At 54.3% G+C, this 14,869-nt stretch overlaps 2 protein-coding genes across 2 annotated transcripts; both read left to right on the top strand.

Moving 5' to 3' along the window:
* The first annotated feature begins 2,283 nt into the window (after positions 1–2,283).
* VAMP8 (vesicle associated membrane protein 8) lies at positions 2,284–5,707 on the top strand. Its single transcript, XM_045884642.1, has 3 exons — positions 2,284–2,530; positions 3,810–3,968; positions 5,267–5,707. Exons 1-3 carry the CDS (start codon positions 2,528–2,530, stop codon positions 5,408–5,410), a joined length of 306 nt encoding a protein of 101 aa, XP_045740598.1. The 5' UTR covers positions 2,284–2,527; the 3' UTR covers positions 5,411–5,707.
* A 1,679-nt stretch (positions 5,708–7,386) lies between these two features.
* On the top strand, positions 7,387–14,253 carry VAMP5 (vesicle associated membrane protein 5). Its single transcript, XM_045884641.3, has 3 exons — positions 7,387–7,716; positions 13,202–13,339; positions 13,807–14,253. Exons 1-3 carry the CDS (start codon positions 7,402–7,404, stop codon positions 14,014–14,016), a joined length of 663 nt encoding a protein of 220 aa, XP_045740597.3. The 5' UTR covers positions 7,387–7,401; the 3' UTR covers positions 14,017–14,253.
* The last annotated feature ends 616 nt before the right edge of the window (positions 14,254–14,869 follow it).

Raw genomic sequence — 14,869 nt, 5'->3', positions numbered from 1 at the left:
CTTTGTTTCTTGGCACCTTTCATGTTTCTCTACCCACCACCACACTTAGCATCTGGAATTCTTTTTTTTTTTTTTTAAAGATTTTATTTATTTATTTGAGAGAGAGAGAGACTGAGAGACAGAGAGCACAAGAGGGAGGAGGGTCAGAGGGAGAAGCAGACTCCCTGCCAAGCAGGGAGCCCGATGCGGGACTCGATCCCGGGACTCCAGGATCATGACCTGAGCCGAAGGCAGTCGCTTAACCGACTGAGCCACCCGGGCGCCCGGCATCTGGAATTCTTAATAAGAGTAATCATCATAGCCACCATGTACTGAGGGCTGTCTCAGTACCAGGCAAAGACAGTGAGGTAACTGAGGTTTAGAGATGTCACATCAGTCTGTCCGAGGCCACACGAATATTAGGTATAGAACCGTGTGTCTAATAGAAATATAATTTGAAGCACATTTGTAATTTTAAATTTCCTACTGGCCAAATTAAAAGAAAAGAAACAGGTGAAATTTAACTTTTAAAATTTAACTCAGTATACCTACAACATTATTTCAGCATGTCATCAGTATGTAAAATTACCGAAGGGATATTTACATTCTTTTTTGCATAGTAAGTCCTTGAAATACTTGGGGCACCTGGGCGGCTCAGTCATTTGAGCATCCCACTCTTGATTTCGGCTCAGATCATGATCTCAGGGTCGTGAGATTGAGCCCTGGTGTAGGGCGCCACACTCAGAGGGGAGTCTGCTTGAGATTCTCTCTCCCTCTCCCTCTGCCCCTCCCCCCTCATGTGTGCACGTGCTCTCTCTCTCAAATAAATAAATCTTAAGAAAAAAAAAAAAGAGGGCGCCTGGGTGGCTCAGTTGGTTAAGCGACTGCCTTCGGCTCAGGTCATGATCCTGGAGTCCCGGGATCGAGTCCCGCATCGGGCTCCCTGCTCGGCAGGGAGTCTGCTTCTCCCTCTGACCCTCCTCCCTCTCATGCTCTCTGTCTCTCATTCTCTCTCTCTCAAATAAATAAATAAAATCTTAAAAAAAAAAAAATACGGCGTGTACTCTTCCACCACTTCTCCATTCAGACTAGCCACGGTTCAAGTGCTCACCAGCCACATGTGGTCAGTGGCTACTGTACTGGACAGCACAGGACAGATCAAGGATTCTGACCCACCTCTAAGGATGGTGAGAAGTGGGGCAGCCACATTCTCTGGGAAAGCAGGCTGGTACTGTCCACCAAATTTCAGGCTTGCAAAATATAATAATCTTATCCGATTGGAGATAAGATTTCATTATAAAGTAGAATAAAGCATCTCAAAACAGAGGTCCAAAATTTGTTAATTCCTTTAAGTAAGTATGTGTTAGAGAAGCTGACGTTTCCCTCTTAGAACTGACACTGATACTTCTGGGATGGGACAGGAATGTTTCTTCCATTTTGCATGGCCCTGTTATTGTTCTGTCTTAATAAATACCATCTGGGAAGACTAGATTTTCTGTGGCCTGGAGCCAGGTGGTGGAAAAATCCTTTGCTCTGGGGCCCTTCTCTGTCCATAGGGCAGGTCTCTGACCATTTCTCACAGGGCTCACCAATCCCTCATGGCGGGTCCTGAAGGGACTATTGAACTCTGGAAGGAAAGAAGGGACTGGTAGGCCAGCATTTCCTGGTTCCAACAGTGGACAGGCCTTCCTCCCGGACACTGTGCCAGGCACACTGCATGTGCTAACCTTTTACACCTCCCCACCATCCTCTGAGGTCAACATTAGCACCTGCAAGCCCCAGAGAGGTGAAGAGGTTCATTCAGGGTCACAGAGCTAGTAACCCAGAGCTTTCTGACACCATAGCCCCGGATCACAGCAGTCCAGCCTTTGAGGGTTTTAATACTTTCTGCCCACCCACGAACATGGGAACAGGGGTTGCCAGCAAGAAATTTTCATATCTGTGTTCTGTTTCCATGTGAACTACCCCTGGTGGGGTACTTAGAATTGACTTCAGTCTCTAAGATTTGAGATCAGATATTCAGGACATGAAAGAAAGAAAGAAGGAAAGAAAGGAAGGAAGGAAGGAAGGAAGGAAGGAAGGAAGGAAGGAAGGAAGGAAGGAAGGAAGGAAGGAAGAAAGGAAGAAAGAAAGAAAGAAAGAAAGAAAGAAAGAAAGAAAGAAAGAAAGAAAGAAAGAAAGAAAAAGAAAAAGAAAGAAAAGAAAAAGGAGACCGCTTCCCTCTCTGTATCAGGAGGTCCAGCCTCAGGAAACTTAGGAGGGCTGCTCGATCTTTCTTTTCTTGTTCCTGACGAGTTAGAAGATCTTTGGTGCCCGGGAGCCCTGTGGCTTTAAGCCCGAGCCCTGGTTTGGGAGGAGACTGGGAGGGCGACGGAGGGTGCCCGCCTACCTGGGGGAACCTGCTGGAGGTGAGGCTGGAGCGGCTCGGGATGCGAGGCGGGCGGGGGCAGGCTGAAAGTTGGAGCAAGCAGGAAGTGAAGCGAGGGCGGCCCGGGAGGAAACAGACTAGGCGAGCCCCGTCGCGGACAGGCCCGAGCCGCTGGGAGACATGGTGAGCGAGCTGCGACCAGAAAGGGGCTGATTCAAAGACGAGTCAGAGTGGGCTGGGGGGCGGGGGTCGGGGGAGCTGGTGGCAAAGTCAGAGCGCGGGGCCAGGGCTGACTGTGGCCGCTCTTCTTTGACAACTTGGCTGCGTAAAGCTCCGAGCTGCCTGGACGGGTATTCCTGCTCCTGGCCTACTCCCTCCCTCCCCTGACCTCCGTGCTGCCCCAGAGCAGGGTTTCGGTGAGGGTATGTGTGTGTGTTGGGGGGGGGTGGGGGAATCCGAATTCCAGGCGGGGAGTTGCTGAGAGGCCCTGCGTCTCCTCCTCCAGCCCGCCGGCCACCGGGTGTTATGACACCCCTGGGCAGCACCTCCGAAGTTCTCGGGGGCACATTCCAGTCCTGCGCTGCCTTTCACTTTATTTCTATATAGAAACTCCAAGAATCCGTCTTCCTGCCCAGTCTCAGGAACTGGCGGCCCCCTCTCTCTAAACATGAGGAAGAAAGCTAAGGGTTTCTAAAAGAACCAGAAGTTGGTTCTCTGTTAGTCCATCTAGTTGGGACCCACGCTCCCCCGCCTGTTTCGGAGGTCGGGTGGGTCGGGGAGGGAGGAGCCTAAGAGTGGTTTTTCCCTCCCTGTTGAAAAACCTTATCATGAGCCAGAGGGGGACTTGCCCTCCATTTCCCCCCCAACACCCAGGCTGCTGTTTTATTTAATATCTGCTTAAGGAGGGAGGGCTGGCCTGGTGCCTGCACATGGTGCTATGTGGTGGCAAAAGCAGAAGTTCATGGCGCAATGGCCCTTGGGGGGGGGGGCGGGGGGGCTGGGGGGGCCTTGGAGCCTGGTTGCTGTTACTCTCCAGCTGCTTGCTGTCTTGCAGTGAGAGGGGCTTGTGCCAGCACAGGTATTTTTAATGAGGACCCTTTGGTAAATAGTGGTGGGCTTCTCCATCCTGAGATGCCAGCTTAGCAGTCTTCTGACCCCTGTGGAGGAGCGAGGCAACCGTGGAGTGGGATTTAGGGCTGTGTTTCTTTTCCTCGCCAGGGGCTCCGGAGAACCTGACAGGAGACTTGATCTAGTCTGTCTAGCATCAGCACTCACCTTCTGGGGCTTCTAAATGCATTTGTTTTTGATTACATGAGTAATACATGAAAACATTCTCTTTGTAAACAGTTGAGGCATTAAAAAAAGCTAAAGTCCATCTCAGGCCTACCCCTCCCCTGGCCTCTGAGGCCGAGTCTCAGTTCCTCCCCCACTTGGCCTAATTAACCCCTGTGTTGCTGCCCAGGAGGAGGCCAGTGGAGGTGGGGGACATGACCATGTGCGGAACCTGCAGAGCGAGGTGGAGGGAGTCAAGAATATTATGACCCAGAATGTGGAGCGGATCCTGGCCCGAGGAGAAAACCTGGAACATCTCCGCAACAAGACAGAGGATCTGGAAGCCACAGTGAGATGGGGAGCCCACGGTTGGGGTGGGGGTAGAGGAAGAGAGGGAGGGAGGATTGTTGGGGTTTGGGGGGTTGGTGGTGTTGGGGGCAAAATGCATAGGAGGGAAGTCTGCCTTTTCACTTGTTTTGGGAATTGACGAGCAAGTCCCCAGTTCGATTCTGCTCTACTCCACTGATTGGTACTGGGGTCCAGGGAATGGCTCTAAGGACTGGCAGGGGAAGGAGGGAGATGGGTGGGGCTGACTCTTGGAGGCGTTTTCTGAGACAGCTAAGATGGCCCAGTCAGCCCTCGCATTCTTAGGCTTCTCTCCCATGAAACTAATTTTTCCCTTTGAAGGCTGCCCTTGACAATCATTTGGACCTGACCTCCCCAGGACAAAAATATTGGCTCTGGAAAATCCTCCTAGGGCCTTTGGCCTTCTCTAGGAGTTACTAGGCAGGGGGGCGGAAAACTGTTAGAGTTTTGCTGAGTCTGCTTTAAAAAGAAGCTGGGAAGAGCAGCGAAATTCTTTGATCCAGGGGTCCTCTGCTAGCTGAAGGCTAGAATAATATCTCCCACACATCTTGCTAGACCTCATTCCTCTCTCTCTCTCTCTCCAGCCAGGGGCTGAAGCCAGCTGCTCAGGGAGGGAGTAACTCTAACAGAATAGCCCAACAAAGGTTGGAGGCTAAGGTTCCATGTCCACAGGAAGAGACACTGTGGCTTTCTGAGTCCTGGGCGTCATCTTGGGTATAGTCTCCCCCGGACTTAGTGTTTCTTTCCACAGCCTAGGCTGGGGAGCACGGCCCAGGGAAATGTAATTTCTGCAACTCGAGTTGAGGAGGAAGAGTAGCAGTTTCTCTCACCTCCAGCCTCCCTGCTGCGCTGGCCTGTCCTCCAGCTTCAGCGGTCCCCATGGGGCAAGGAGTCGTGGACCCAGGGAGATGCAGCCACCTGGAGCTTGCGCTGCTTGGCCCCAGTGTGTGCCCTCCCAAGGGTGGATTGTACACAGTGTCGCACCCTTGGGTGTGAGCATATGTAAAAGGCCCCTCAATGTGTGTGACGGTTCAGGGGTAAGAAGAGAAGAGGGGAGGCAGGGGGCCAAGGGAAGCCCAAGAATTCTAAATTTGAGCCTGGCCCATCAGAGTGTCATGAAGGTGTATCTGTCAAGGTAGAAGGTCAGCACAGTCTTTTTGTGTAACAGTCTGTTCCCTCAACTGCTCACTTAAATATTGGGATGGATAGCATGTGGGCCTCTGTTTGTCCTCTTGTTCCGGTGGGAGGAGGCACTGGTTCACTCTGCCTTGTCCCCAACAGTCGGAGCACTTCAAGACCACATCGCAGAAGGTGGCCCGGAAGTTCTGGTGGAAGAACGTGAAGATGATTGTCCTCATCTGCGTGACTGTTTTTATCATCATCCTCTTCATTGTGCTCTTTGCCACCCATGCCATCCCAACCTAGGGAGGCCCTCGCCCCCGCCCTCCTCTTCAGGGCAACCCTACATCGTGGGTGCCAAAAAGGGCCCTCTCTCCCATCATTGCCTGCAGGGAGTGCTACTGCGTCCTCCCGCCCTTCACTCTGAGGCCCCTCCGCCACACTGTCTGCCCCAGGCACCTTGGCCCCCCTGGAAGGAGAGAGCTGGACTGTGGCTATGTTTCATGGGCCCTCAGAGTTGGTTGGAGAGACCCCAGAAGGCCCAGCCTGGGGCTGGGAAACTGATGGTGGCCGGTGGGCAATAAAGACCTTTCAGTATCCCTACACATGTGAGGTAATTTCTCCCCTTCCATTTTGCCTTTGGCTCTTCTATTTCTTTTCTCCCTGGGGACACCCTCTGGCTGAGATTCTCCTATTTGAGGCCCCATGGTTGGAGGGGTGGAGAGTGTAAGTTTGGAGAAGAAAGATGGAGTCTCCCCATCCTTCTCTATTTTCCATTCTTTGTCACAGGTCTTAAGAACCAGAATTTTCTGAGGCTCTCGGCATGTGGAAAAATCAAAACCATTTTAGGGTGGTATGCAACACTCCTAAGAGTGCCCCCTGGGGTCCTGCCATGTCCTTTTATTACTTTTCTGCTGGAAGTGTTAGCCGAGACAGGCAAGGGCCTCTTTCCATCTCTCTTCTGTGGCCCTGTTGCAGTCAAGAGTGAGGGGTTGGAGGAACTGGGCCACTTTTCCTTTTTGGTTCTGCAAAGTTCTTTTTATTTATTTATTTATTTTAATTTTTAAATTTAAGTAATCTCTACACCCAACCTGGGGCTTGAACACACGACCCTGAAATTAAGAGTCACATGTTCTTCCGACTGAGCCAGCCAGGCGCCCCTGGTTCTGCAAAGTTCTATTTGTCTTTTGTCTGCCCCTGCCCTTTTGGGACTTAGCAGGGCCTCCGGGTCTCAGCTGAGGGGGTGAGCATCTCTTCTCATGGCTCGTGGCTGGGCCCAGTCAGTGTCACAGGACAGGGCCTATGGCCCTCCTTCCCCTCCATGTACAATGGGCCTCTTTGTCTTTGGGCTTCTCTCCTCCCCGCCAGGTTCCACCTCATTGTCACTCTTTCCTGTCTTGGTTTGGGGAAAGGATTCTTGCCCTCTCTGTCCCTGTTTCTCCCGTGGGCTTTCCAGTATTGAAAACAACCTGTATAGAAGGGATAGGGTTGGGAGACAAGATTTGGGACGACTCCTGGCAAGTCAGGTTCTGGAATCATACTCTGAAAACCAGGGAGGAAAAAAAAAAAAAAAAAGGCACAGAAAAGCCCTCAGGGCAGACTTTGTCCTCCTATATCAGACTGTGATCATCTTCTCTCCTCAGGTCATTCCTGGACTCAAAGTCCACAGAACTGGGGGAGACCTCTTCCTTGGGATCTAGATGGCCCAGGGTGGGAATGTGGGCTGTACTGTCACGGTTCAACCCAAGGAGGGAAGCCCTCAACCCCCTTCCCCAAGAGGGGCCACAGTTGAGATGGTGGGGGTGGCATGGGGTGGGGTAGAGAACAGGTGTCTCAGACTCCCCTGCAGAGGAGAGGGGGAGAATGGGTAGATTCAGCTCAGGAAGGCTCTGGAGGGGTGGCTTCGCCCATCCTCCCTCCCCCTGAGGAGCAGGGTCATATGAGGGCAGGGCTGCAGCTGCCCTTGTGGTGAAGAGGAAATACAGAAAAGCCAGAACTAGCACCTTCTCCCTGGGGGTCTGTTCACACAACATACATTGTATAAGTGTACATACAACTGTAACAGGCAGTGGTACCATTTTCGAAATACACAATTCAGCGGCAGGTAGTGCGTTCACAATGTTGATTGCGAATAGTTTCTTTCGTTCTAAACTTTTCTTCGGGGAGTCGGGTTTGGGTTTGGGTTACCGGTGAATGCACTCACCCGGGTGGCAAAGACCCGGCCCGGCTGGCTGTTCGAGGCGTCTCTAGCACAGTGCCCAGCGTTAGCACGGATACAGAGGCTCGTGGAACGAGCGATGCCTCCGCTCCGGAGCCCACTCCACTGTGCCCGGGTCACAGATTGGGCCCCCGACGTGTGGCCAGCGTGCAGCGCGAGCACCAGGCTGCTCAGGCGTGAGGCCCTCAGTTCCGGAGGCTGGGGGAGCCGTGCGAAGCCGGGCGGGGTGCCGGCAGCTTTCGCTTTGCGGCGGTCCGGGTCCGGGCTCCGGGCAGGCGCGCCCCCCGCCCCCGCCGGCCGCGGCCCCGCCCCTCCGCTTCCTCCCGGGTATCTGGCACCGCGGCCGCTGGGCGACAGAAGAGCCCGAGCTGGCGAGGCGGCGGCAGCAGCTATGGTGAGGGCCCGGGCGGGGCGGAGCCGGCCGGACGGGGGGCAGAGGGCGATGTGGGGGTGCGCGGCCGGAGGCTGAAGTCCGAGGGCTGGGGTGTCGTCCGGGACCCGCGCCGGTCCCCCCCCCCCCCCCACCGTGAGGTGGCCGCGGCCAGGAGCCGGATGGGGGCCAGAGCCTCTCCCGGGGCGCGCAGGCTGGGAAGGGGAAATTTGGCCGCCTGCGCGCAGTGTGCATGACTCCGGCTTCCCCCTTCCCTGGGCCAAGTGGTTAGGAGCCCGGCCTTCGGAGGCAGACTCCGGGCTGAGATCCTGGTGGTGGCCACTTACTGGCTCTGTGACCCCGGGCCAGTCACTTAACCTTCCCGAGCCTTCTTTTCCGCATCTGTGAAGTGGGGTCAGCAATACCTGATTCAGTGGGTCCTTGCGAGGTTAAGGGAGATAAAATGGCAGAGCCCTGCCTGGCACCCAGAACCTGCTCCTCAGGAGTGGTAGGTAATGTGATGACCTCTTCAGCCCTGCCCGGAGCCGTGAGAAGCCAAGTGTGGCCTGGGAGTTGGAAACCTGAGCAGATGGGGTGGTAGAGGCCTTGCCAGCGCTGTGGCAGGGTATTGGAGGGCACACTCCTTTCCCTGCGGAGAGATAAAGGGAGACGTTTACCATAAAAGTTCCCCTGAAGTTATCAGACTATGGCACAGTCCTGGCTCTCTCCTAACCTCTACTGAGGGACACATTCTTGAGGTGAGTCATCCCCCACTCCAGCCGCAGACTCTGGCCTGTGTCCCCACTTGCCATCTCTAAGGCAAAGGTGTCAGCAACAGGAGGTGCCAGTAGCTTTCCTCCATCCCCTGGACTCCTAGGAAGATAGGCTGGACAGGAAGCAGGCTTGGTGCTTTAAGCTTCTGCCCTGGAGAAACTGGCAGAGGTGTGATGGATGTGGCCTGGCTGGGGGTCATGATGCCTGGATGGCCTCATCTCTAGGGAACCGGAGGCAGGAAGAGGAAGCGGGGCAGGAAGGTTGCACTGAGCTCTAAGGCCACGCCAGGAAACTGAGAGAGGCTCCAAGAATGGGACAAAGCTCCGAGCCCACTTCCCAGCAGGCAGGGCAAGGGATCAGGCAGGGCAAGGGATCAGGCAGGGCAAGGGATCAGGCAGGGCTAGGGGTGGGCTTCCAGTCAGCCTTGAGCACTTGGGGAGAAGAGGAGACTCCTGAAGTGAAGGCTGAGGCCAGGATAATTTATGGGGCTTCATCTGAGGCCAACAGTGGATCAGAGCCTGGGGGGGCGGGGGTACCTTGATTTTTCTCCCCTCCCGGCTCCTGGCCCCATCCCTCTGTTTCTTGCACACCTGCCCCTTTCTCTGGCACCACCTCTTTCCCTTTCTTCTTCCCACCCGGTTCCCTGCCTGGTCTTTCTTCCTCGTCCTCTCCTCTGATTCATTCAGTCAACAAGCATTTCTTGGGCATTTCCTCTGTGCCAGATGTGGTGACAGGTATAGGGCAGAGAGCAGGAGTAAATAGTGATGGGAAAGATGAAACCTGAATGGGTAAGGGCTTGAATTCATTCATCCTATAGATGGTCCTCTCTCCTGCACTGTCGAGTGAATGTGGGTTTTGAGCCACGGGCTTCCCTCATATAGCACACAAGTTGACTTGGCCACATTAAAAAGTCTGGGGAGTCTTTGGCCAGCCAGCTAAAGGACTTGACCCCCCTTTACCTGCATTCACTTTAGCACCGTGGTTAAGAATGTGATTCTTGGAGTCTACACTGGTTCCACTCCCGGATCGTCTACTTACTGGCTGTATGACCTTGGACAGGTGATTCAACCCCTCTGAGCCTCAGTTTTTTATAAAACTGGGATAATAGCATGCCTTCAGTGGATTGTTGCGAAGATTAAATAAGATCAGGTGAACAAACAGCAGGCACCATGCTTAGCTCAGAGTATGTGCCCATTGGATGGTGGCTGTGTTCACCGTCAAGACCTAGAACCTTCTCAACAGCCTGCAGTGCCTGGTGGACATAAACTCCTTGCAGCTTATTGAAGGCCCAGGTGATGTTCTGTATTTAGGTTAGAGACAAGTGCACACGTTTGCAATAAGGAAGAGCTTGCTTGTCTGGGTATTTTGTAAAATTATTTAAGAGGTTTTATTGATCACAGGTATTGAACAGTTCTTGAGATCTGATTGCTTAAAAAAAAAAAATCAGCGAGGGAAACTTTGGCTCCATCCACAATAATAGCTATTATTTATTGAGCATTTAGTACGTGTCAGGTATTGTGCTAAGCACTTTGTAACAGGTCACATGCGTTAGCTAACGTGGTAGATATCATTCTTGTCGCCACTTTACAGATGAGGAGGTGGAGGGTCGGAAAGGTCTCGTAGTAGGTGAGGGGCAAAGGCAAGATTTGAGGGAACCAGGGCTGCAGTGCAGAGCCCCGGCCCTTAGCTCTGAGCTCAGGTGAATGCTGACCTAGGAAGGAGCTGGTACACCCCTTCGCTGCCCCCTGTCCTGTGACTAGGACAGTGGTAACAGCTGCAACAGGGTTTGTTTGGCACCCGCCAGGAGAGAAGGGAGACAGGAGACTTAGGACAGGGAGGTTGGGAGAGCTTTGTTTTCAGAGGAACCAAGGGTATGTGGCCTCGAAACACCGGAACTATTTGAGGGTTGTAGGTGGGATATTCTGTACAGAGGGTAATGGTCTGTGGAGAACATTTCCCGTGTAACTGCCACCCCCTGTCTGCCAACCACGCGGCTGCTCCGCACTCCACCGTGCCCCCTCAGCCCTGCAGACCCCAGGCAGGGCTGCGATGCACCCCTCTCAGCCCCCCTTCATCTCTATGCTTTATTTATTTGACACACACACACACACACACAGCACAAACAGGGGGGGGCGGCAGGCAGAGGGAGAAGCAGGTTCCCCACTGAGCAGGGAGCCCGATGCTGGGCTCCATCCCAGGACCATGTGATCATGACCTGAGCCGAAGGCAGATTCTTCACCGACTGAGGCACCCAGGCGTCCCTAGAGAAATTACTCTGAAGCCCCCCTCCGCTGTCCCCCTGGGCTCAGAAGTCTACACTAGGTCTTGTTCCAGTCTTCCGTCCAGTGAGTGTCTTCTTCTGGACTTCCATTCTGTGTGTTCGCTGGTCCCACCCTGCCCCTCCGCCCTTACCCTCGGCCTGGTCTGTCCCTGCGGAATGCCCCAGCTCCGCCCTGTCCTGCAAGGGCTCCTCCCCCCGGGGAATCCGCTCTCTGAGGGGGGCTCCGACCCTCAGCGTTGGCACCTCACCGCACAACCCTCCACTCTTCCCTACCCGTGTCACATATGTCCCTTTCCCCCAGCCTATAGTGAGCTTCTTAGGAACAGGCACAACTCATTCAGAAATGTTTTTTCCCTGTGTCCACTGTGTGCCAGGCACTATGCCGAGTTCACTACGGCTGGACGGAGCGTGGCCCTGTCCCCTGGTCCCTTACCTCCATCCCCATCCTGTAGTTCTTCATTTCTCCCCGTGCCAGCAGAGACCTGTGCATGTAGTATCCTTTCTCCTCTGGTTCAGGGAGGCCAAGGAGGGCCAGGGGGTTAAGCCTGAGGCCTCTGTGTTCCCTGGAGCGAATGTGTTCATTTTGGCCCGGTCCCACCTCAGCCCGGACAGGCCTGGCTTCGCAGCAAGAAGCACAGCCAGGTCTCCTGGAGAATGTGACCCAGTGCCATCCCGTGTTGGAGCATCAGAGAACAACAGCTGTGGTTTTCATAGCGGAAAAAATAATATTCAGCATCCCACCAACCTCTAGCCGTGATTGTCATTTGGAAGCTTTGCCCATTCTCAGGTTTTGGCCCTGGCCCATTATGAAGGTGGGGATGCCTGGGACTGTGTGAACATGGGCTGTGGGAGTTTGTTGACTACCACGGTAGTGAGAATAGTGCTGATGATGGCTGACTGAGGACAATGTACAGATGAGCGCAGCCCCCCTGCTCTCGGCATTATTGCTCCTTGTTCCCCAGTCACTGCTCCCCAGCCTGGGAGTGCACCCCTCTGGCATGGTTTGCCTGCCCCTCTCCAAGCAGGTTGCTTTTCTAGTTCATGGGTAAATATTGACCTACTTGGGTTTCAGATGCCTGCCCCTCGAAACTCCTGCTGGGCTGGATAAACACACTGGGATGACATCCCTTGAAAATAAGAATTGCTTTTGGATGAGCTATAATGTGACTGACCCACTCACTGAGTCCTTGTAATGGTCAGCACTGTGCTAGCCCCCCTGGGCCACCGGGATGGGAGCAGACAAAGGTAGTCCCTTCCTCTGGGGCTTGTGGTCCAGTTGGGGAGATAGGACTCATATACTGGGAATGCTTGCAGGCTGTGTGCAAGGCAGCTGCAAGGATCCTGAATGTGAATTCTTGCCTGAGTAGGAGTGGCCCTCTGTGACCACCAGATCTTTCCCCTTTCTCTGGTTTTAAGTGGAATTCAGTCAAGTGCCAAAATGTCTGTTGCAGACAATGGGCAATGTGGTCTGGCAGGAAAAGGAGCTTGGCCAGTGCTCTGTGGGGAGGAGATGAGAACAGGGATGGGCTGCAGCGGACTAGGCTGGGAGGAGGGAGCTGCTGTGGTTTGTTAATCTGCTGGGATTCAGCTGCTCGTCCCTGGACCTGCTCCTGGACTTCCAGCTCTTACTGGGGCCTCCTGCCTTGGGTCTCTCTCAGTTGCCTGTGTCCAAAGCCCAGCCCCTTTCTTGCTTGTGACACATGCTCTCTTCTCCCCTGTTCTCTCAGCACTCCCTACCCCTCCCACGCTTGGACCCTGCGCCTCCCTTCTTAGTCCTCTGAAATGAGCTGGGTTCTTTTGTCAGGTGTGGTTGCTGCTAAAGCTGAGAGGTCTAAGTGTTGGTCTCATCTCTGTGAGTTGGACCCCAGGGAAGATCCTGGGTAGCTGGAAGGCTGAGGCCAGAGGCCAAGGAGGCTGAGGTTTCACAGGCAGACAGGGAATCAATTTTGAGCACTGATGTGGGAGTAGGGTCATGTCAGGAGGCAGAACTGGCCTGACTAGTCAGAAGGAGGTCTGATCTTTTCAGTTGGTTTCTGTGTGTCTGTGGGGTTAGGCAGAGGTTATGATGTGTGGTGGTCCAAAGCCCAGGGTAGAAGTCATCCTAGAGCAGGTGAGGAAAGTATCTGCTTTGTGGGGCAGGGGTGGGGTGAGATCCTGGGAAGTTTCCATCCGGGGGCATCTTAGAGGAAACTGAGATGCTGTAGCCAAGGCTGACCTAGGACCTGCCTTGATGGGCACAGAGAGGAATCTGTGAGATCAGAGGCAAGCCACACACACTCAGGAGACCAGTCCTTCACTCTATACATATCATACCCTTACCTGAAAGATGCTATTCACCCTACCCATACATGCCCCCCCACACACAGCAGGGGGCAAGGAGACCTCTAGGTCTCAGGATCAGATGAGGGCCGGCTGGGGGCCTCATGCGGTTCTGACCTTGGGCTTGGTGCCCAGGCAGGGACAGAGTTGGAACGGTGCCAGCGGCAGGCGGATGAAGTGACAGAAATCATGCTCAACAACTTTGACAAGGTCCTGGAGCGCGATGGGAAACTGGCGGAACTGGAGCAGCGTTCAGACCAACTGCTGGACATGGTGTGAGGCCTGGGGAAGCAGGGATGGGGGTGGGAGAGGCGAGGGGGAGTCCTCAGAGAGAGTTCTCAGGCTGTGCTCAGGGTCTCTAGGCCCTTGGTGGGGCCTGAGGCTTGCCTGAGGGCCAGTGTGGGACCTATGGGTTTGTAGCCTAGATTAGCTCCAGATAGGCCTCATGAAGTCAAAAGTCCTTGGTTTGAAGCCGTGGACCTTCCTGAAGGTTGAGGGCTGGTATTGTTAACTGGGCGTGAGCCTGTAGGGGTGCGAGTCCAGGGCTACACAGTGTCTGAGACCAGGAGTCAGGTTGGGAGGGTCCCAGGGTGGGCGATGTAGAGAAGGGGAGCAGAGAGGCTGGGAAGATACAAATTAGGCCTTGCTGGGGTCGGGGGGCGGTGGGGGGTTGGGAGAACCTGGCCCTGGGGTTCCAGGGAAACCACTAACTCCCACCCTATGTCTGGGGATGTTCACAGAGCTCAGCCTTCAGCAAGACAACCAAGACCCTGGCCCAGAAGAAGCGCTGGGAGAACATTCGTTGCCGGATCTACTTGGGGCTGGTGGTGGGCGGTGGCCTGCTCGTCCTCCTGATTGTGCTGCTGGCCATCTTTCTCCCACAGGGCAGTGGGGGCAGCAGTGCCCCACAGGCCCAGGACGCAGGCGTTGCCTCAGGGCCTGGGGACTGACCCAGCCGGGCCTGGAGGAGAGGCCGAGTGGCCGCACTGGCTGGTCCTGGTCTCCAGAGAACCCTGGCGTTTGCTCCCATCTGAGCCACCCAACTGAGCACTGAAGAGCAACCCTGATATGTGCACCTTTGCATCGCCTACCACGCCACAGACTGGCCCTTGCGGGCAGCCTGCTGCATTGGCCGCTGCCAGGCCGGCCCCACTTGGAGCTCAGTAAAAGCTGCTGTTTGGTTAAAAGTTGCTGCTTGGTTAAAAGCTGGTGTGTGTGTGTGTGTGTGTGTGTGTGTGTGTGAGTGTGTGAGTGTGAAGCTCTCCATGTTGGTTCATCCTGCTCTGCCTCCACTCTTGGGGTTGCTTAAAAAGTCGGTAGAAGGACTTCACCCCTGGGAGGTGGCCCCTTTCCTTTTCCTTCTGTACTTTATCCAACCCTACCCAGACAGATCCTTCTGGAGTGCAGGTGCAAAGACAGAGTGGCTCCCAAACCAGACCCTTCACAACCAGGGCCCTCTGAGCCTGTTTCCTTCAGAATGAACTCTATTCTTTTTCTGATGTCTTGAGGATGCTCAGAATAGGACTCCAGAAGAGGAAAGCACCTCAAAGGTTTTTTTTATCTCACAAGGCTCTCACTTAAAAAAAAAAAAAAGATTTTAGGGGCGCCTAGGTGGCTCAGTTGGTTGGGCGACTGCCTTCAGCTCAGGTCATGGTCCCGGAGTCCCGGGATCGAGTCCTGCATCGAGACTCCATCCCAGGATCCTGGGATCATGACCTGAGCCGAAGGCAGTTGATTAAACAACTGAGCCACCCAGGCCCCCCCCCCAAGCCTCTCATTTTTAAATAGACTTTTCCCTCTCTG

Source organism: Mirounga angustirostris, unplaced genomic scaffold (genome assembly GCF_029215605.1).
Source record: "Mirounga angustirostris isolate CCGP_5_RB_7025 unplaced genomic scaffold, mMirAng1.0.hap1 SCAF_10, whole genome shotgun sequence".
NCBI lineage: Eukaryota > Metazoa > Chordata > Mammalia > Carnivora > Phocidae > Mirounga > Mirounga angustirostris.
This window is presented reverse-complemented; position numbering and strand designations above follow the sequence as displayed.